Source organism: Electrophorus electricus, chromosome 1 (assembly GCF_041902795.1).
Source record: "Electrophorus electricus isolate QZ-2024a chromosome 1, ASM4190279v1, whole genome shotgun sequence".
NCBI classification, from domain to species: Eukaryota; Metazoa; Chordata; class Actinopteri; order Gymnotiformes; family Gymnotidae; genus Electrophorus; species Electrophorus electricus.
In genome coordinates, this window is record NC_137497.1 from 7,171,670 (window position 1) to 7,192,585 (window position 20,916).

Sequence of the window (20,916 nt, forward strand, 5' to 3'; positions counted from 1 at the left end):
CATCATTTCCTGTTCATTTGTTCACATGTGCACTTTCACACTGGAATAGTTTCCCGAATGAGGGCGCTGATCTTGGCTTTGAGGATGTTTTTAATGTTACAAAAATATACTTTTAACAAAAGCTAACAAACGCATGACATAAATAAACCGGTCTTGCTAAATAATTGATTTTATTATGGGGGTTAGGAAGCCTAATTCTAACGGAAGATTAGACGGGTTTCCCGTTTCTCTGGTAAACCTGGACTTCACTAAACACTTCACTAGAGGGCGATGTTGAGGGGGGTTAAGCAGAGTAACAAAAAGAAAACGAGAGAACAGGGAGAAAAGGGGAAGGTGGTTTATATATGATCCGGAGTGTCTGGTGTCAGAGGGACTTCCGGAACTCTATTACCTGATTCTAGTACTATATAAAAAAGACACATACGTATAGAGCACTAAAACATTAGAAAGAAGACCCCAACGAAAAAGTGAGCAAATTTCTGACTTTATTAAGCAATCAGGGTTATGTATCATATTGTTTCCCGTCTACTAAAAGCACCAGTGAAGATTTGGTAAGACAATTTTCTTTGAACAGATGCTTTCCTTCAGTCTTCATTTAAGTTAGTTTATGTGCTGCGTGCCTTTCCCTGCAGTGGTTTGTTAATCCTGCTTATAAACTGCTAAGTAATGTTTAAACTGTTGCTGTTGTGTTCACTGGTCTGCTTTCTCAGGTGTGGCCACCTGAAAGGTTTTCTTTCCTCGCAGTCAGTGTTGTGCAGTTCTAAAAAAACCACCCCCCGCATCCTGGTGCAGTGACCACAGCGCGGAAGGCAAGGAATGCCCCTGTTTCGTCAGCCCGAAGCCCGAGCAGAGCGGCGCGGTCAGAAGGGTAGGGATCGTACGCGGGACTGCAGCGAGGAAGAGGGCGACGCGCCTTCCTCGCTGGTCCGACTGTGCCTCCTCAACGTCGCTGAGAACATGAAGGGCCTGTGGGTGCAGGACTATGTCCAGAATTACATGGACCACTACTTCTTCAGATACGTCATGGGTCCCTTCAGCCTGCTGCGTAGGTCTCTCGCTGCGTGCGTGCGTGCGTGCGCGCGTGCGTGCGTGTGTGTGTGTGTTTACAATGCAATGTTGAGCCCATGTATCTTTATAGAATTAATACAATTCCTGTTTCTCCGCACCTTTACAGATGTCCATATATGTTGCTTTCTAGGGCTCGAACAGGCCCGTCTTACTGTTTTTTTTTCCATCTGTCTTCCCTCCACAACCGTTTTCCATTCACTCCATTAACATACACTGTCGTTGATGGCTGCCTCTGTCTACCTGCGTTTCTTATATCTCTCTCTCTCTCTAGCAAGCGACCTCCTGGAGGAGCTGCTGTGTGTGTTATCACGGCAGAACCTCCTGTCTCGTGCCGCCCTGCACCTCCTGCTGCTCCCGCAGCTGCGCCGCCTCGCGCTCTCGCGCTCCTGCAACCTCGTCACTGCCAACCTCTGCAGCCTGGTCGGAGCTCGCTGCCAGGTCGCTCACACACAACAGTACCGTGTTAGAGCATGCTGCCAGAGCGCTCTCATTCACAAACGTACCAGTGGTTTTGTTGTAGAACGTCTAATGGTCTCGCTACCTCACCTGATTTAGAGACAGAGAATGAATCACGCACGCCCTCTGTGATTTCAGCACACGCCTGTCACTTAGCTGAAACTTTTGGCAGCTTGTCTGTCAAAACACTCGATCAAATTTGCGTGTGTTCAACCATGCAGTGAAAGGAACAGACCTGGAAAGCATTCAGCACTCTTATACACACACACACACACACACACACACTTACCTGTAGCGTGGTAGCCACAATTTGGTGACCAGCTTTTGCCCTTGGACAAGTAATGGAAGCTTATGGCCTCTGAGTAGCAATAGTACACACGTAGAACTACTGTTTAAACAGCACAATTAAAACCTAATACAGTGTCAAATTCAGCATGGCATCGTTCACATCGCCCGTGCTAATTTATCACTGTAGTGAAGGGATCCCTTTCTTTCGGTCTCCTTCTCTGTCTGTCTCCCTCCTTTCCTCCTCTAACCCCTCCCCAGTCCCTGACGTCTCTGAACCTGACCGGTGCGCTGAACGTCTCCTCGGCCGCCCTGTGCGGTCTCCTGGGCCGCCTCCCCGACCTGCGCGCCCTCTGCCTGGCCGGAACCCTGTCGGACCGCGCCGTCGTGCTGACGGTGGCCCGGAGGTGCCCCGCGTTGGAGCACCTGGACCTGTCCCGCTGCCTTCACCTCTCCCCGGCCGCCCTGCTGGCCCTGATCCACAGAGGGCAGGACGGCGCGGGGCTGAGACGCCTCGCCAGCCTGCTGGCCCTGGACATCGGCCTGGGCGAGGGGGCAGGGGAGGGGGCGGTCTCAGGCGCCCTCCTCCTGCTTGGCCAGCCCGGCCTGCGGCGGCTGGCGCTGGAGGGCGCCGGGCGGGCGTGCGAGATGATCCGGAACGGGGAGTTCGGGGCGAGGGAGGGGCTCGGCGCCCGAGAGAGTGGGGCAGAGCTGGTGGACAGGTCAGACGGAGAGGGGAGCTTCGCTTTGGAGGAAATTGTTGACGGCTGGCTGCGTTTAGACGAGGGCGACCCGAAGAGGGTGGCGGAGAGTAAGGACGGGGAGGGGAGCGGAGGTGGGCGTGCGGGGAGGGGAGCGGAGGTGGGAACGACGGGGAGGGGAGCTGGGAACGAGGGGGAGGGGATGAAATTGCATCTTCAAGAGGTCCAGGGGGTTTCCCTCAACAGCCTGGACGCCGTCGCACAGTTGTGCCCGGACCTTCGCTCTCTCTCGCTGCACCGCTGCGGGGAGGATGACGATGGCGAGGAAGGCTCAGGGAGGGCGGCGCTTTTAGCCCGAGGGCTGGCGACGTGGGCGGGGCGGCTGCGCCACCTCGCCCTGCAGTTCCCCGGCGCTCTCTCGGAGCTGGTCCCAGCTCTCCGGGCTGCCGGCTCCGGCCTGGGCTCCCTCACCCTGGAGGGGGTCCGAGCAGACGGACACCTGGCCTTCCTGGAGCTCCTCCACGCCTGCCCCAAACTCACATCCCTCACCCTTCACGTAGACCCCCCCAGATCAAACCGCGACGCGGAGACCGACAATGAAGGCGAAGTCGACCCCGGTCTGCCACGTCTGCCACACCTTTGCTCGTTAACGCTAAAGTACGAAACTTTATTTCATTTCATGTTTGAGGTGACTGGCGATGCATTCCTCTTATAACAGAACCTCTGTATTACCATATCACTGTGACCTTTAACTAGTTTTCTTTGATCACTTTGATTTGCATATGTATGATATATTGATGGTAATGGCAATAATAATGTTTGAAATTCGTGAACTTTTTAACAGTTTCACCTTGGATGAGAGGCAGCTGAGGCCAGTGCTGTGCTGGAAGTCCCTGAAGGGGGTGCTGTGGGCCTTGCTGAGAGGTTCTCCGCATCTGCACACACTGTCTCTGACCGCCGCTCCCTGTCCGCTGGACCCCGTATTCCAGCTGGTCCTCGATCGCCGCAGCAGCTCGGACGAACCGCCGCTGCAACACCTCGGGCGCGTCAGTCTGAGGCGCTCAGATGTCACCGTGGCGACAGCAGCGCGGCTCGTGGACACCTGTTGCCGCTTGTCCTCTCTGGATGTGAGCAGCTGCTGGTCTATGACCCTGAGCGACATCAAGAAATTACAGAGCAGAGCCAGCAGGAGGCGCCATAAGCTACAGATCATTTGGACATGAACCAAACAGAAAATTCTTACAGCACTTATACTGATAAACTAGGATACTCTATATAGCCACAGTCATTTATCTGGCACTGTGTATGAAGGTTTTGTTATTAACCTAAAGCCTTTTCAAAAACACCTTTTTAAAGACACTGCTACTTTTCTAGGATATTTTTAGTCTCAAAGCAAAGCACACGGTCACCTTTGATGAATATTCGTCTGTCTGTTCGTCAGTTTATGTGTAAATCGTTTTACAGTTTTTGGACAGGCAGCAGCATGCATGTTGTTTACATTTCCCTGAAGTAGCTTTAAAGCAAAAGATAAAGGCTTTAAAAAAAGAAACTGTTGATGTGGTTGGTTGCTCTCTCACTGCAACTCCTCAAACCAGTGTGAGCTGCTTCACATTAAGCAACATTGATGTAGACATACTGGGTTTATCCTAAGAATCAACAGTAATTTACATTCTTTAAACATCAAAACTAAAGTGTGTATATATACACACAATATGATTAAATAAAATTGACATAATGAGTCTAAATTGACACAGAAACATGGTTATTTTGCAGTCTTCTCAATGGCATTAGAAAATATGATCCAGTTAGATGACCTAATTAAACAATACTACATTTATGACCAGTGTTCGTGCTTGGTGTTCCTATATAGGAAGGTAATTTTTAAACTTTTCTAACTTTTTGTTTGTTTGTTTTTACAATATACAGTTCTGTTGTCTTATTTGCACAACGATAGGCTTTTCACAGTGACCCTGACCATGTGACTACTCCACCTGTTGCATAGTCTGATAAACGAGTGTCAAGGTTTTTAAGGTGGTACTTTTGAAAGTATTTTGGAGATTTAAAATATTTGCTGATCTCATCAGCATCATGCCGGCTTTATATTCAGGTGTAAGCGCAGAGCAGATCAGCATAAATCCCAGACAAAGCCATGCATGCGCTCTTGCTGTGTGCCGTCGCGTTGGCGCTGACTCTGGCGCCCTCTGACGCTGCCGTGCGTGTGTTCAGCCTGCGGGCCAACGGCCTGAAGGGCGACCCCGCCGGGAACCCCCCCGACCCGTTCGTCAAGGTGTGGTGCGGCTCCAGTTTCGGCGGCATGACCGAGTTCCACAAGGACAACAGCAACCCATCCTGGAGCGCCTCCTTCTACTTCCGTGACTGCGGGGCCAACGACCACCTAACGTTCGAAGTATGGGACAAGGACCTGAACTTTGATGACCTGCTGGGCACCTGCGTCAGTTCCGTGCAGCCTGGCCTTCACCAGAATTTCGCCTGCTCTTTGCAATACGGAACTCTGTTTTACAGCTATGAGCTCTAGTTAGCTCTATTCACGTGGGCATCGTAATACAGCCACGGGTCATTTTGTGATTAAACTGGCTGTAGCATGTGCCAATGACTTCAAAAGCAATTAAAAATGATCTAGTAACAGTGTTTTACATTTTTAACTCCAAAAGGTATTTTAATATTGGGTGTGCTGTTAAATAACCTTCAGAACCAGGGGAAAAAAAAATTTTCTTCTCAATCTAGTAAATGTTTCTCTTTAATGGAAGACAAAGGAGCACACAGAGGATGTTCAGGGCTTTAGCTGTGGTTCTGAAAAGTTTGCCAAATGACCAAATGTGTGTCCTGGTGATGTGCAGAGTTTGTTCTGTTAGTGTGACTTTCTTAAAATTCATCTTAACTGGGGGGAAAACGGAAGTTATTTGCATAAGTTGAAAGTGTTTTTTGTTTGTTTGGGGGGTTTTTTTGTTTTGGTTTTTTTTTACAAAAAATGACTGAGGAACCAAGTGTGAATAACAAAACCAAGAAAAAGAAATAACTGAGAGACAGAGTGAGTGTAAAAAATAAATAAAGCATAAGGACATAAATACAGAATTAATTCAAAAGAACAGGTTGAAAGTGGGCAAATCAATATCAAAAGTAGGAGAAGTTTGTCTAATTTGCTTTACTTCACTGAAAAAAATTGGTTAGCTTTACTCATGAATCAATAGTTGTCAAAATGGAAGTGATGTTTTTTGGCCGTAATTTGTCATGTCAATTGTACTTATAGCATTTTTTACAACAACCAATAGCAACTTTACAGATGCGCGTGTCAGAGTCTCCAGTCAGCCAATGGCCACAATGGGAGGAAAGGAAACACTGGGGGGAACCAAGACTCAAAGGGGTCATCAATCATCCTGGACATCACAACAGGAAATAAGAGGGAGCCAATGGAATGGAAATGTGTCTGGGTGGGTGGAGCCACAGCAGAGGAAGGTGTCGAGGGGGTGAGAGAAGCCATAACAGTACTGATGGGTGGACACGCAGGAGCAGATGTGCCTCAGAAGAAAGAGAGGATAGGTTAGGCATGAGAAAGCCCTACAGTGTGTTAAAAAAAAAAGAGGTATATAATGTGGAAAGATGGATTCCAGGAGATCTAGCACTCTGCCAAAAACTGTTTGGGAAAAAAAGAGGTGAAGTGAGAGTTTTACAATATGCCAATTTACCATAACACGCAATGCCTAGAGAGCCCTAGATATACACCTTTACATAAGATGAGAGGTGTTTAACTAAATGGTTCATTACAGAAATAGGTTTTCAACCTTGCCTTATATATTGAGACTTTGATTCCTGACGACTGAGAGGAAAGTCACTATTTATGTTTGTCAGTTAACAGTCCGTTAAGCAAGATCTAAACCAGGAAAGGGCTATTACCTTAATGCCAACATTTTCATGCTTATCTAGTAAAATGTGATCTATAGTATCGAGTGCTGCACTGAGCTCGAGCAATACAAGCAAAGAGACCCAACCCTGATCAGAATCCAGTGCCAAGTCACGACTACCTTAACCAGTGCTGTCTCAGTGCCATAATGAGTGCTAAACTCTGACTAAAAGCCTTGATGTATCTACATGTACATGCACCTGCAAAAATGTTACAGCATTTTAGTGTGTAAAATACAAAATATCCAATAAACACATAGTCCAGGGATAGGCACCACCACTCTCTGTGGCTCCACTCATTTAAACTTGGTGATGTCTAGTTCATATACCTTGCGTGTGTATCCTTATACGATCCCTGTGTCTCTCGGGGTATATCTGTCACAGCCAACATGTCACACCCTGCTACTTCAGAGGCTTTTTTGCTCAATCTGAACCTTGGGTCTCGTCTGATGGGCAGCACCCCCTTCGACTGACCTTTTGACCTTGTGCGTAGTGGTCCGCCTTGTGCTGTCCTTTTTCAGCCATTTGTAGGACTGTCTTATGATAGCCACCTGTCAGTGGTACATTCCACTGAGAGGCCGAAACACCTCCGCTATTTCCATATTATCACTGGAAATCTGTTGGAAGCACTCAAACCTCAGGCCATCCTTGAGGGACCTAGTTTGGTTGTACTCATGGATGTTTTGTGTCTCCTCCAAGACAGTGGGTTGAAGATTTAGAGACCCCCTCCCCTTCCTTTCAGCTGGTGTCTAGATGTTGGATGTTGGGTGGCGTTCCTTGCATTGTGAGGACTTTCTTGGTCTTGATGCCAGCGGCTTCCATATGTTCTCCGAGTCGGCTTATTGTGCCCGCTGCATATGTGATGGCTGGTAGGGCACACGGGTAGACTCTTAAAATGATCAGGCCAATTTTGATAGCGTTTGGTTGCACCAGAAGCAATTTAAGTGTTTTCACTGAAACTGGGTTAAATTCTTATACAATCCCAATTTTATGTGTTTTATGTGTGAATAATATTGCAAACGATGTTGAATTTCCTCACACTTCAATATCACGGGCTACCATGTAGATTCAGGTTATAACAACAAATTGCGAAACAACTCCAGGTTATAACAACAAATTGTGAAAAAGTTCAAGGGGGTGAATATTTGTGCAAGGCACTGTATCATGAAAACACATTCTAAGTACAAGCCACATATGTGTGCCACATACCAACAGGGATAATTACTATATATCTACAGTGACTGGACCACCTGCTGATAGATAACTAGCAACCACCAAGCAGATGAGTGGAAAGTGTTCTTGGGATTACTGTTGACACTGCAGTGCTTGGCCTTCCCAGTAAAACTACAGTAGGCCTTCTTCTCCAAATGTGCCTAATAATATGAATAATGTGTTGGAACCCGGGTCCTAGATATGTCTCACTGTCATCAAGCAGCACGCCCAAGTAGGGCTGACCTGAGAACAGTGTCTGTTCACGGTTACACAGGCAGCGCATGTACATGAAAACAAAATCAGGAATCTCACGGACTACTCTTAGTGGCCACACTGATGTGTGCAATCTGACACTCACGCTGGTGTTCCAGTCTGACTGGTGTGTTGAGCGGGTGGTCTACCATGCGGGCATCCAGTCAGCAGAGGTCCTGTGCTCAGAGACTGACCATTAATAAAAGAGTGGCTGACATGGTGAGCATGACAATACTGTCTACCTATACACATGCGTATAACACACCTAGTAAATTGGTGCACCTACTAAAGTAGTAACCATGGAAATAAAGGAGTTGCTACACTACATTCCACATTATTATGCAAATTGGATTTAAGTGTCATAAAGATTTAACTTCTTGTTTTTCAATTAAACTCATGGATGGCATTGTGGCTCGGGGCTCTTTGGATCACTGAAATCATTCTCAGACACCTACGATAATTAGTTTGCCAGGTGAGGCCAATTAAAGGAAAACTACTTAAGAAGGCCGTTCCGCGTTATTAAACGGGCCGCAGGTTTCAAGCAATAGGTGAAAGAAAAAGAATCTCTCTGCTGCCGAAAAGTGTCAAATAGTGCAGTGCCTTGGCCAAGGTACGAAAACATTAGATATTTCACGAAAACCTAAGCGTGATCATCGTACTGTGAAGAGATTGGTGGCTGATTCAGAGCACAGGCGGGTTCGTGCAGATAAAGGCATGATGAGGTTTCTGCCAGACAAATTCATCAGATTAAGTGAGCAGCTGCTAAAATGCTATTACAAAGCAGCAAACAGGTATTTGAAGCTGCTGGTGCCTCTGGAGTCCTGCAAACCTCAAGGTGTAGGATCCTCCAGAGGCTTGCAGTTGTGCGTAAACCTACTATTCGGCCACCCCTAACCAGTGCTCACAAGTAGAAACGGTTGCAGTGGGCCCAGACATGCATGAAGACTGATCTTCAAACAGTCTTGTTTACCGATGAGTGCCGTGCAACCCTGGATGGTCTACATGGATGGAGTAGTGGATGGTTGGTGGATAGCCACCATGTCCCAACAAGGCTGTGATGTCAGCAAGGAGGTGGCAGAGTCATGTTTTGGACTGGAATCATGGGTAGAGAGCTGGTAGGCCCCTTTAGGGTCCCTGAAGGTGTGAAAATGACCTCAGTAAAGTATATAGAGTTTTTGACTGACCACTTTCTTCCATGGTACAAAAAGAAGAACCGTGCCTTCCGTAGCAAAATCATCTTCATGCATGATAATGCACCATCTCATGCTGTAAGAACACCTCTGTGTCATTGGCTGTTATGGGCATAAAAGGTAGAGAAACTCATGGTGTGGCCTATTGAGAACCTTTGGAGTATCCTCAAGCAAAAGATCTATGAGGGTGGGAGGCAGTTCACATCAGCTCTGGAAGGCTATTATGACATCCTGCAAAGAAATTCAAGCATAAATGTAACCTCTTAATGCTGCAAATTCAACAAAGGACCATTTTCAGTTCTTTACAACCTATAAAATGTTTTGAAACTCTGTTGTACATAATAATTTGGAACAGTGCATTTTGAGTTTCTTTATTTTTGAAAAAATACTGTTATCATTGGGAGGTTTGTTCAATAAAATTACATTTATACTATAACGGTTGATGACTTAAATTATACTGACTGTCATTTGCATTGACCATTTAGGAAAATCAGATAAAAATAGCAGTTGCATAATAATTCAGAATGCGGTGTAGTGAGTGTCTATTAAATTGTTTATGTTGAGTGTGTTAAATTGTTCTTATATAAATGCAGAATAAATCCACAATTCAAGAAATGTCTTGTTTATCATACAACAAACCTGTTTTTATTGGATCACCAACATGAGAATTGGTCACCTGTTGATAAATTCAAGGTTAGAGTACATGCTAGTACTTCTATAAATTAGGACTAATCTAAGCAGAGAGCAATTCTGGCTTTTGCATCTTGAAGTAAGAGGTGTCCATTCATTTAAAACTCTGAAACAGTGTTTAGTTTTTTTATTTTTATTTATTTATTTATTTATTTATTTGTCTTTAAGGTAGTTCATTAAGGCTTTACCCACAACCAGAAAGTTTCTGTTGTAATATTTTATAATACGCAAATTTCTATTCAAATTCAAAAGAGAAAACAAACTGTGTGGGTTTTTAAATGCTGTATGTATTCATTTTCTCGCCGTACTTTTTGCAGAAGGAAGCATGGCGTTCTGTCTTCGCCTGATGTGCCTCACCGTCCTGGTGCTGGCGGCTCACGTGATGCTCGCCGACGCAGCCGTCACCGTGAAGAAGCTCAGAGCCAGGGACCTGGCGGGCGACGCGCTCGGGAACAAACCCGAGCCCTACGTCAGGGCTTGGTGCAACGGCGTCAGCGGAGGCCGGACTTCTACGAAACCGGGTACGTCCTACCCAAGCTGGGATGACGAGTTCGGCTTCATCAACTGCAAACCCGGACACACTCTGAAGATGATTGTGTATGATGAAGATGTGAAGGATGATGACACCTTGGGCACCTGCAAAAAAATAGTTTCAAAGGGCACTTTTACTGATGTCGCATGCGCCATGGACAAAAAAGGCACTTTGATCTACAATTTATATGTAAGTTAAAGAGCTCTAGCATCCTCGGTGTCTGTCACACGTTAGTCCTGTAGTGTTAAATCCCAGAGTTCATATGGACCCAGACTGCTCAGAGTAGGCTTATGGGAACATGACATGTTAAACTCCCACAAGCAGCATGTGAGTCCAGTAAATTGTGAAATAACTTGCCAAATTCAAATGCAACGCAACAACAATAAAAAAGTGATTCTTTGCAAATCTGTTTGTTTCAATGGTGTCGAAGCAGCTGTTACTGTTGCAGCAGGATCACTGACAGTGAGGATCACTGACAGTCTTGGGGAGAAGATGTCCGTGAAAAAGAGGTGTTTGGCTCAAAACGAGCATAAAGAGCATTTAGCTCCTCTGCAAGTGAGGAGGTCAACCCTGCTGTTACAGTTCCAACTTCCTTTGTAGTCGGTGATCGTGCAAATCCTTAACTTGGGGAGCTTTGTCTGCAAAAGCAGGACGTAATTTGGTTCAACGCTCCCTCATCATCACGTTGACGTGTCCTATCGCGAGAGGCAGTACCCGGATTTCCGATATGGCGGGTCTGGTTTGTATCCCCCCGCGTTTGGTAGCGTTTGTTTTGGTCAGTAGACATGTCTCGGATATTAAACTGTATCATGGCTGTTTGCCCCAATGCTGGCATTGGCCAAAAGGGAAATCTTCCCTGGCATCCGCTAAGACTCAGGTAACCCCTCGTGTAACCCCAAGGCTATTTAGCCCCGAAATTAAGCCAAATACATTGTTTCATGCTAATAGCAGTAGCATGTTACTAGGGTAGTTAATTACGGTTGGCCTTTGTTCTCAAGTAATTAATTTAGCCCATTTTAAAATCCTTATATAAAAGCACCAATCAAGTTGTGTTTCGTGACTCTAAATAAACAATTCAAATTTTTAGATGCCGCTTCCCGACTAAGACGAGGCTTAAGGCTACTAACGAGTGTCGTGTAATATAACATTAGGCGATATTTTAGCTGATATTGTACTGAACCACTTCAGAATCCACCAGGAAGATACAGAGACCACGTCCTCTCCTTGAACCCCATGGAATGAATGTTATGATTTAAACGTCTAATCTTCAATATATAAACTGGTTCCTCCTGCTACTACTTCAGAAGCACTTTGTATATATCCACATACACCGCATAGCTTCCACACATTTAACTCCTGTATTAAATGCTCAGATCTAGTATTTATTCATTTGTTGTTGGTTTTTTGCAGTAAAGAGTTCAAACATTTTCAGAGGATGACAATGACTCCTACTGTAGAAGGTAACAGCCACAAAATCTAACTGCTTTCTCAAATATATCACATCTACATCACATATGGGCAGTGGTAGCTCAGTGGTTAAGGTCCTTGCGCTGTAATCAGGGTTACTGATTCCAGTCCCACCACTGCTGAGTTGCCATGGCTGGGCCCCTGAGCTCAAGTTGTACTCAGTCAAAAAAAAGTTGCTTTGGATAAAAGTGTCGGCTAATTGCCGTAAATACCAATTGTGTTTAATTGTAGAAGATATTTGTATTGTTCTTACCTGACACTGCTTGCATACCTGTTATGACAGGTAGAAGAAATGTGGTGATTATGGGCAGAAAAACATGGTTCTCCATCCCGGCTCAGAGCAGGCCTCTGAAGAACAGGATTAACATTGTCCTTAGCAAAGAGCTCAAGTAAGAAAACTCTTCTGTAGATCACTCAGGTACTGCTCTTATGGCTTTGTTCACAAATCTTTTAGTGGTGGACTGAAAGGAGTTCCAATGGCCCTCAGTAATTGTTTATAGGTAAACATTCGTTCAAGTCAGACACTCACAGGTTCTGTTGTCAACTTCAACCCACTTTTTGGTAACCTAGTGACAGAGTGTTAGTTTGCTTAGGAATCTGCTAGATTCCTGCATTGACCTGAGTGGTTAAGGAAGTTGATGGGTTTGGGTAACGGTGGCTGTCTCTTTCTTTAGGGAGCCCCCTGAGGGGGTGCATTACCTGGCCTCAGACTTCAGCTCAGCGCTCCGCTTGCTGGATACCCCAGAGTTGGCAGAAGTGGCTGACCAGGTGTGGATCATCGGTGGGAGCTCGGTGTATAAGGCAAGTGTAATTAAAACCAAAGTAAGTGCTCAGTAACTAGGCAGGGAAAAGGGGGTGGAGTAGAAGGCCATATATAATAAACATTTATTTAGAAACTTTATCAGGTTTGTTTGACAGAAAGCCATAGTCAGTTCTGTTCATTCATTTAAATTTAGCTGACACTTTTATCCAAAGGGACTTACAATTATGACTGAGCACAGTTTGACCAGTTGAGGGTTAAACTGTATGTATTTGTCAATAAAAAGTTAAAAGACTGAAATGAAATGCTTATAACTATTTCACTATACCATATAAACATCTGACAAAAGGATATATAAAAAAAAACTGAGGCTGCAGTGCTTGCTGTCTGGTCTGTAGTGGGATTGGCTTGTGTAAAGATCTTGATGGTTTATTGGTTAGTTTCTCAAAAGATTGACACAGACATTCATCAATGACACGTGGCGAGATGGATAAGACCTGAGTGACACACTAACCGATGAATCACACGGTGAGAGGCAGGTGACTTGTATCTTAACCTATAACTTAACCTCTATATCTAACCTCTCATAGGCTCTTTATTCTTACTGTCCACAAACTTTAAAAGGTAAGTTGCACAGATTCTGGAAATATTTGAACCATATTTCTATGTTATTGCAAACATATTAATGAAAACATAGTGAAACATCCCCCCCTCCCCCCTCCCAAAAAAAACCCAAAACAAAAAAAAACACGCCAGCACATTCATCAACCACCAAGGGTTATCAACAGGCACATCAACAGCACCTCTTGTTATTGGCAGTAAAGTACTAGCCACCAGGACCCATGGAGGTAAAGCTATACTCAACAAAGCTACTGACTCTGACAGCACAGAGGTCAGCTGTGGAGTGAATTTCTGACAGCAGACAGCAGTCGCCATCACCATAGACTCATAGGGAATACATGTTTCTGCGCCTCTAGGAACAGTTACTTTACCCAAGCTACCAGACTTTACCAAGCAATCAAAAGTCTGGCACTCTCTCTACAGCCTGCAATCTAGGTGACTTAGACAACATAGCACATTACTGGCTAAATAACTCTTGGTAATAAGTTAAAACATTCATACCCAACAGCCCTGGCAGTGAAGCCCTCTTTGACTGAGTAGCTACATCCAAATAATCTTTTATTACAAGAACACCCGTGGCAGGTAAAACTTTCCCAAGTACTTATACATCAAGCTGCAAGTTGCCCTGGTAGGGTCTCTCAAGTCCATTGGCTGCCTTAAGCTGTAACTTGTCCTGGACCTAGGGCTGAAAATATTGTCTAGAAAAACTCGGTAATTGTTGTTACCATAGAGCCAGTGTCGAACAATGAACAAACCTTTCGCTCCTGCCATTACTACTTCAACCACAAAGCACTGCCCTATAAGGTTTGAGGAGGCCTTATATTGACTAGAGCCTTGTTTTCCTCCTGATTGTTGGCTCCTTACACCAGGAGGTGCTAGTTAAAGTTGACTCATTACCTGATGCAGTAGTTGGTCCTTGGTTCAAATTCTGCTCCGCCAGTCCCTGCAACCCGGACTCTGCACCTAAAGAACATGACCTAGCAATATGACATATGCCATTACAACACAAGCAAATAGGCTTGCCAAAACGATATTGCCCAGAGCAAAAATGACGCTCCCTTAAAGCTACTGGTGTTGCTGCCATGTTCAACTGCTTCAATATGGCATGTAACTGGGCCTGCTGTTTACGCAGACACTCCCTTAGGTTAGCCACATCATCTGGTCTAGTTAGAATATTATTTGTGTCTGCTTACCTCCCGCTATCAGCTTGTACCTGAGAGTGGCAAGAATAGGACCCAACCCGAAACTGAGACGGGTGTACCCCCTCTGCCACCTGTTGCAAAGCTTCACTACGTATGGACAGGAAAGTGTTACCTGACTTTGATCTTACTAATTGTTTCAGTTCCCTCCTAAACATACGATTCCCTAACTTGCTTAATAAACTGATCCCATATCTGAATTTAGCATACCCCTAGGATCTACCACTTCCATCAGTGACATTAGAGCATGGGAAAATGCATATGGGAATTTAAACGGTGAAAAGCCTCTTCTATCTATTCTTCAACCATTAATGGGCGGGATTCCTGAAAACTCTGGGCATTTTAATTTTTTGAGGAATATAAACAAGTCTGATGGGAGTCAATTTACTCACTGATGTACCAGGAAGGCCCTACCTACTGGAAATTCATTGGGTAGCAGGTTCTGTTGACTGTGCAGCTCCTAACTTTGCAGTTCCTACCTGTGCAGATGAACGCTGATGTAACTGTGGGTTATCTACCTGTAGCTGATTCAGTTGCTCAGTTAAGGTCCTGATCTGCTCTTCCACATGTTCTGTTGATATTATTAACCCTATACAAGCAATCAAAAATAAACAAAGGAATATTAGGGTTAGGGTCCAGGACTTGGGGCTTCTTACTAGGACACTGATTCCCCTCCACGACCTTAAAAACACAAATTCCAATCTTTGTCACCACCTGGGAGGCAACCTTGCTAACTACGCTAAATGTGGAATCCGGCACCGAAGACTCGGGGCCTCTGGGTAATCACCAACCAGAAAAAAACGCAAACTACATCACCCTCACTTCTTTCTACAGAGAATGAGGGAACCCTGTCTGTCTCTACACAAGCACTTAGCCATTAAAGGAATAGCACAGTTTGTGACCGTATAACATCAAAATGTATTTATCCAGTTTTGCAGTCTAAAATTGACAGATCACAAACAAAAAAAATATGAGCCATATAAGATTTATCACTACAAATAGCCAACTGTGTACAGGTTCACTCAGCATTCCTATGCATTCCCGTGTCCTAGAGAAATTCCTCTCTCCATCAGAGGAAGAGCAACAGTAATTCCTAGAGGTGGCTTAAGCAGTCTCCCTTTCCTTTTTGTTTTGTGCCGTTTCCCCTTTATTCCTTTATACCTTTATTATCCAGGTATTTTCAGCCACCTTTCACAATGTGCCTTAAATGTCGCGTAGTTGCCTGTTATTCTAGTGAACGTAATATTAATGTTCTAGTGAACATTAATAAAATTCTAGTCGATGATTACTGGGCATGTTTTTCCTAGCTACGCTTATTCAATAAACCTTGTTATATATTATGTAGCTTGTTTATTATATCTGAGTCGAGAGTGATATTCAAATGTTTAGTAGACAAGAATTAATTGTGTATCGAATTGATGACTTCTATGAGATGAGACTGAACTGTTAATATATTCATTAAAATGTATATATTTTCCCTGCTAATTTACAAAGGCCAAACACTAAGCTCGGTGACTACTGCAGCTAGCTTACTTACACTTTTTTTGTAAAATAGTAACTATTAATTTTACTTAAAAAAATATATATACAAGGTGTACTCACATTTATACACCAGTTTTGCTGCCACTGTTGCTGCTAAACTTGCCATTGTCCACCTTTATTCCCCCAGAATTTTCCTACTTTTGTGCTTTGCATTGTGGGACAGTAGTGTCCATCCACCCCATACTCAAAAACTGACCCTTTCTAAGTATGCATTGTGAAGTTTTGAGTACACTCAACTTTGACACTTTTAACAATACTACAAATTACATAATTAAAAACTAGTTATTGTTAGTAATTGGTACACAATTGGGACATACCCAAAGTAAGTAAAAACCACGGAGCATTTAGGAAAACAACCGTATATGTTTGAGCTTACATCGGCGGATATTTCAGTTCTCATACAAAACTGATTTTAACAGATTTACTAGATGTCTTGACTGATTAACTCAGTCAATAGACTGACTTGAGTTATATATCCAGGGCAGTGGTAGCTCAGTGGTACTCCACTAGTAATCACAAGGTTGCCAGTTCATTCCCCACCACTCCGAAGTTACCACTGTTGAGCCCCTGCACCAAACACTTAATCCTCAGTTGCTCAAGTTGAGCAAGTATTCACTCAAGTATTCAGTCATAATTGTGAGACACTTTGGATAAAAGTGTCAGCGAAATGCCGTAAATGTAAATGTACCACTTAAGTGGTGGAAAAGCTAACGTTAACTAAAAAGCTAGCTATAGAGCGGGTATCTCTAAGCAACTGAACTAGTTAACTTCTGAATTATTTCTTGTTGACTATAAATTAAAAAATAGCTACCAAAGGGAAGGATAAATACAGTTCGTAGATTTATATGACGCACTATTTCTCTGAATGGGACACAGGTAGCGAAACTAAATCACCCTCCGTGTAAATAAGATATCTAGTTCACCAAACTATTTCAATAGCTAGCTACTTAGTTACTTGGAACTTCCTAGTAGCTAGCTAATGTTATGTATGTAACATTGCCTAGTTACTTAATTTTACCTAGCTACCTGTTTTCGATCTCACCATCACCACAAAATAAACTGGCAATAGTTGTTAGATGTAATGTAAGATGGTCTGGATTCAACCAACAAAAAGTAGATAAAATCTCATAGCTAGCTATCTACTTACAAGTTGTGGTCCGGTTGTGATGTGATCTTTTCGACATCAAACGCTGAGCAACTCCTCCTAGATATTGTCATTTTCGAGAAATTGTCCACAGTGAAGCAAATGAACAACTTGTCTGGTGTCCTGCCCATTTCTCAATTGTCGTCATTTTGTTCGTCACTATACTTGCAGAACCTGATATAGTGCCTGATATAGTGCCTGATGTAGTGCCTGATGTAGTGCCTGATGTAGTGCCTGGGGCAGAATGATTTTAATCAGTCGAGACTATTGCTACAAGTCCTAGGCATTTGGGTGTAGGCCTGTTTTAGCTTCCTGATTTGCTTATGCGAGATTTGCATTTGAAAGAGAATGTAGAAGAGTTTGAGGTTCATGGTATGTCAGTTCCATGTGCTGAATTCTCCTTATTCCACTTTGAAAAGGGAAAAACAAAGCATTGCTTTGTTTTTTTCATTCCTGTTTTAGCTCTAGTAACTGTGAGTCCTACTACTGTTATTTCCAGTGTCTTTGTGGTTGTAGTGGTCTGAACAATACTGTTTAATTTCTGAAGTTTTTACTGTCAGGACCGTAAACGCAGTGTTCAAACGCGCGCGCACACACACACACACACACACACACACACACACACACACACACACACACCAGGCTGTCTTCCCGCAGTCCCTCCACGTAGCCCCTCCTCTTCCTTGTAGTCAGTAGTCATGGGAACGGTGCTGCTCAAGGACGCTTTCATAAAGGCCGCTTCTCCATCACACTCCTCACCAGTCCCTTTCTCTCTCACTCTCTCACCTTCCTTTTCTTTTCATCTTCTTCTTGCTCTGTCGTTGAACGTCTTTTTTTTATGAGGTTCGTTTCGGTGAATTTAGTTTTTGATTTCCATCATGGTACTTGGAGCGGTTCGATTTAGTGGACAACTGTCTCGGAAGTCACAGTTTAGTTATGAAATGTGTGTTCTGGGTGACCTGTTAAGCTCGTACTTTCACTTTTCTTGGTTGCTTGGTTTTCTGAGTATGCTATATTTGTGTTTTTATCACCTGCCCTTCAAGAACGAGAATAAAGAATGGCTTGGTCAGTGGTAATATGTACAACAGCAAAGATAATAATAACAATAATATGAAATTTAAATGTGGAGGCAATGCTTGCTCTTAATATATTTAGAGAGAGAGAGAGAGAGAGAACAGAGGAAGTATAGCTGGTGAATAACTTAAAATCAGCTTCTGTAGTGTTGTAGTTCTAATGGGTGAATTTCTCTCTGATGCCCACAGGAGGCGATGGAGAGCGCTGGACACAAGCGTCTGTTTGTAACAAGGATTCAGAAGCAGTTTGACTGTGACACTTTCATTCCTAACATCGACCTGGATAAGTACAAGCTGCTGCCCGAGTAAGTGTCCTGCAACCGCTCCTATCACAGTTGAGATCATGTCAAATGGAAATCATAAAAATAATTTTCCTTTCTCTGACATCTTTCCCACCGAAGCGAGATATTTGTGGAGTGGTGAGAATTTACTCATCACGATTTGATTGGCTCATGAATATACAACATTTAATTGGTTAATCCGATTTTTTTTCCCTGCCTGCTTGCCCTCGGTGACATAGCCAAAAACCAGAAGACATTTTGAGGTTGCTGCATTTTGATGAAAGATATTTGAAGAATTTTGTCTTCAAATGATGATGCTGAGGAATCGATTACATTCACAGCATTTGGTAGATGCCCTTGACTAGAGTAGCTTACAGAACTGCTTTGTAGTTTCTATAAACTACATATCCTCATCCTCAGACTAAAGCCATGGCTGGAGCAGACGTATGACCAGGAATCCTGCATGTGCAACCAGCAACATGAACCAACAAAGCAAAAACTGACAGTTTAGTATTCAGCTTGGCTTTAAAAATAGACCAAAGCTTAACCATGGATAACACTACTTCATAACAGTTAAAGCACTGCTACATGGAGGAGGAAAAAAAACATCAAAGGTTTTGTTTCCAGTTTCATTGCTGATCATAGCCACCTGACTGGATAACCTCACGCTTACTAACGGGGTTAGATTTAAGCAGACACCCTCTTCCAGAGACATCCATCACCGACAAAAATACTTTTTTTTTTTTTTTTACACCTAGGGACTAAACTTGCTGATGTCATTGTCCAGATCCTGTTCTCACAGAAGTCTCACCCCAATTCTGCCCAAACATCGTGGCTCATCAAATCATCCATTAATAATTGCGTGTATGTGTGCGTGTGCATGTGCGTGCGTGCGTGCACACGGATGAGTGCATCAGCGCAGTCAGGTTGAGATTGAAAGACAAACAGAAATAACAGCTTGCGCAGTGCCTGGTAACAGCTCGGTTCTGATCTGTATTCAGTCGTACCATCCAGCTAGTTAGCTGAGTGGCCTGTTAAGGTTTCAATGAGCACATCACATAACCCGCTTTCTTTTCATATCATCACAAAAAGTAGCACCTTTTCTACTCAAAAGCTTTTGAGATATAAAAAAACGCATCTCTGCACAGATATTTTAAGGGTCCATGCGGCATTTTTGCCCTTTGAAGTCATTTCAGACTGTGCTTTGCCTTTGAACATAGTTATTTCATACTGTGCTTTTGTGATAATGTTACTGCAGTGCTAACATGCATTTCATTACCATCCCTTCAAGAAAACCAGGAACTTGTCCCCATTTCTGCTGCTGAAGTGGGAACGTTTTGGCCCCATACACACGGATACCGGTGAAACTATTTCCCTAACCCTAGACAACAACAGCCCCACCTGCTCAAGTTGTGCTCATAGCAGTTTCAGTGTTGGCATGTCTGCAGATATCAGGCTGTTCCCTTCAGGCTGCTCTTTATTGTTGCTATTGTAGTGTCCATTGTTGGCCAGTGGAGGGTGGGCTTTGAGTCTTGGTTTCGCTCAAGGTTTCTTCCCTAGGGAGTTTTTCCTTGCCACTGTCACCCTTGGCTGCTCACTGGGGGCTTGGACTTGGACATGTGTAAAGCTGCTTTGTGACAACATCTGTCGTAAAAAGCGTCATATAAATAAATTTGACTTTGATTAGTCCTCTGGACAGCCCATATAGGGTAAATGGAGGCATCACACCCAGCTCAGTCAGCGGTTGCACCACTCCCGACTTAGTGCCAAATAGCTTGTCCGTGTTTGTGGAATGGGCCCCCATTTGAACAGTTCGTGCTGAAAGGACACTTGACTGTCAGGAAAGCTTTAGGGTGCTTGCGTAACATGGAGACTTCATTACAGTACAGTGCTGTTTTTACAAAAGCATGTACATGAATTTCAAATTTGCTGTGTGGCAAATCTGTTCTCTTCCTGAACCGAACAGTTCAGTTCCGACTTGAGGTCTTCCGAAGGAGACGCTTTGTAAGTTGGATCACGTGGGTTAAATTGTGGTTGGAGAACTGTCTAAAGGTAGCGCTCCATTATAAAATCACTGCTGTATGTTGTCACTTATAACTTCCACACACCACCACCACCCACATAAAAAACTAAATGAATCGCTGCATATAATACATCCATCACAAGTGTGGAATTTTGGCTAAATACCACGGATTCCCCTACGTCTCTGGTTTTGGATCCAGGTTCTCCGGTGTCCCGGGCGGGATACAGGAAGAAAACGGCCTGCAGTACGTCTTCGAAGTGTACGAGAGCACGGACCACTGATGAGGAACTTCGCAAGCATGCAGGCACACATCGCTGCTATCCATCCTCCACATCTCATGGCTCATGTCATTGGTGTGAAAAGGACAATATATATAGGCGAGTTTGTGCCTCTGCTATTAAAAGTGTTCATCTCCATATCTTCTGTGTGTCTGTTTGTATGTACAGTTATGTTGAAAATAATAGCAGTCTAACATCACTAATGTATTTAATTACTGATTTTG

At 43.9% G+C, this 20,916-nt stretch overlaps 3 protein-coding genes and 1 long non-coding RNA gene across 7 annotated transcripts; 3 read left to right on the forward strand and 1 right to left on the reverse strand.

Annotated features, from left to right (window-relative positions):
* The first annotated feature begins 297 nt into the window (after positions 1-297).
* si:ch211-214j8.12 (uncharacterized) lies at positions 298-4,347 on the forward strand. 4 transcript variants are annotated; one of them, XM_035525959.2, is made up of 5 exons: positions 298-551; positions 711-1,045; positions 1,340-1,506; positions 2,071-3,167; positions 3,355-4,347. In XM_035525959.2, the coding sequence occupies exons 2-5, from the start codon at positions 817-819 to the stop codon at positions 3,731-3,733; spliced, it is 1,872 nt and encodes a 623-aa protein (XP_035381852.1). In that variant the 5' UTR covers positions 298-551; positions 711-816; the 3' UTR covers positions 3,734-4,347. The 4 variants fall into 4 exon arrangements, with proteins under 4 accessions (XP_035381852.1, XP_081566767.1, XP_081566773.1 ...); XM_081710641.1 differs by having other exon boundaries at positions 745-1,045; XM_081710647.1 differs by having other exon boundaries at positions 298-467.
* Positions 4,348-4,485: 138 nt separating this feature from the next.
* On the forward strand, positions 4,486-5,576 carry LOC145656958 (perforin-1-like). The gene has a single exon (XM_081710658.1). The coding sequence runs from the start codon at positions 4,660-4,662 to the stop codon at positions 5,044-5,046; it is 387 nt and encodes a 128-aa protein (XP_081566784.1). The 5' UTR covers positions 4,486-4,659; the 3' UTR covers positions 5,047-5,576.
* A 4,125-nt stretch (positions 5,577-9,701) lies between these two features.
* Positions 9,702-12,162, reverse strand: LOC145656971 (uncharacterized). Its single transcript, XR_014122705.1, has 2 exons — positions 12,025-12,162; positions 9,702-10,408 (listed from the first exon to the last, which is right to left on the reverse strand). It is a non-coding gene; the product is annotated as an uncharacterized LOC145656971 (long non-coding RNA).
* On the forward strand, positions 11,005-20,830 carry dhfr (dihydrofolate reductase). The gene is made up of 6 exons (XM_027019889.3): positions 11,005-11,181; positions 11,715-11,764; positions 12,055-12,160; positions 12,446-12,572; positions 18,300-18,415; positions 20,614-20,830. Exons 1-6 carry the CDS (start codon positions 11,090-11,092, stop codon positions 20,693-20,695), a joined length of 573 nt encoding a protein of 190 aa, XP_026875690.3. The 5' UTR covers positions 11,005-11,089; the 3' UTR covers positions 20,696-20,830.
* The last annotated feature ends 86 nt before the right edge of the window (positions 20,831-20,916 follow it).

Coding starts and splice junctions, on each gene's coding strand:
- si:ch211-214j8.12 (XM_035525959.2), top strand. CDS start 817: ATGCCCCTGTTTCGTCAGCCCGAAGCCCGAGCAGAGCGGCGCGGTCAG. Junction 1,046..1,339: donor GGGTCCCTTCAGCCTGCTGC/GTAGGTCTCTCG, acceptor CTCTCTCTCTAG/CAAGCGACCTCCTGGAGGAG. Junction 1,507..2,070: donor TGGTCGGAGCTCGCTGCCAG/GTCGCTCACACA, acceptor ACCCCTCCCCAG/TCCCTGACGTCTCTGAACCT.
- LOC145656958 (XM_081710658.1), top strand. CDS start 4,660: ATGCATGCGCTCTTGCTGTGTGCCGTCGCGTTGGCGCTGACTCTGGCG.
- dhfr (XM_027019889.3), top strand. CDS start 11,090: ATGTCTCGGATATTAAACTGTATCATGGCTGTTTGCCCCAATGCTGGC. Junction 11,182..11,714: donor TGGCATCCGCTAAGACTCAG/GTAACCCCTCGT, acceptor GGTTTTTTGCAG/TAAAGAGTTCAAACATTTTC. Junction 12,573..18,299: donor GTGGGAGCTCGGTGTATAAG/GCAAGTGTAATT, acceptor TGATGCCCACAG/GAGGCGATGGAGAGCGCTGG.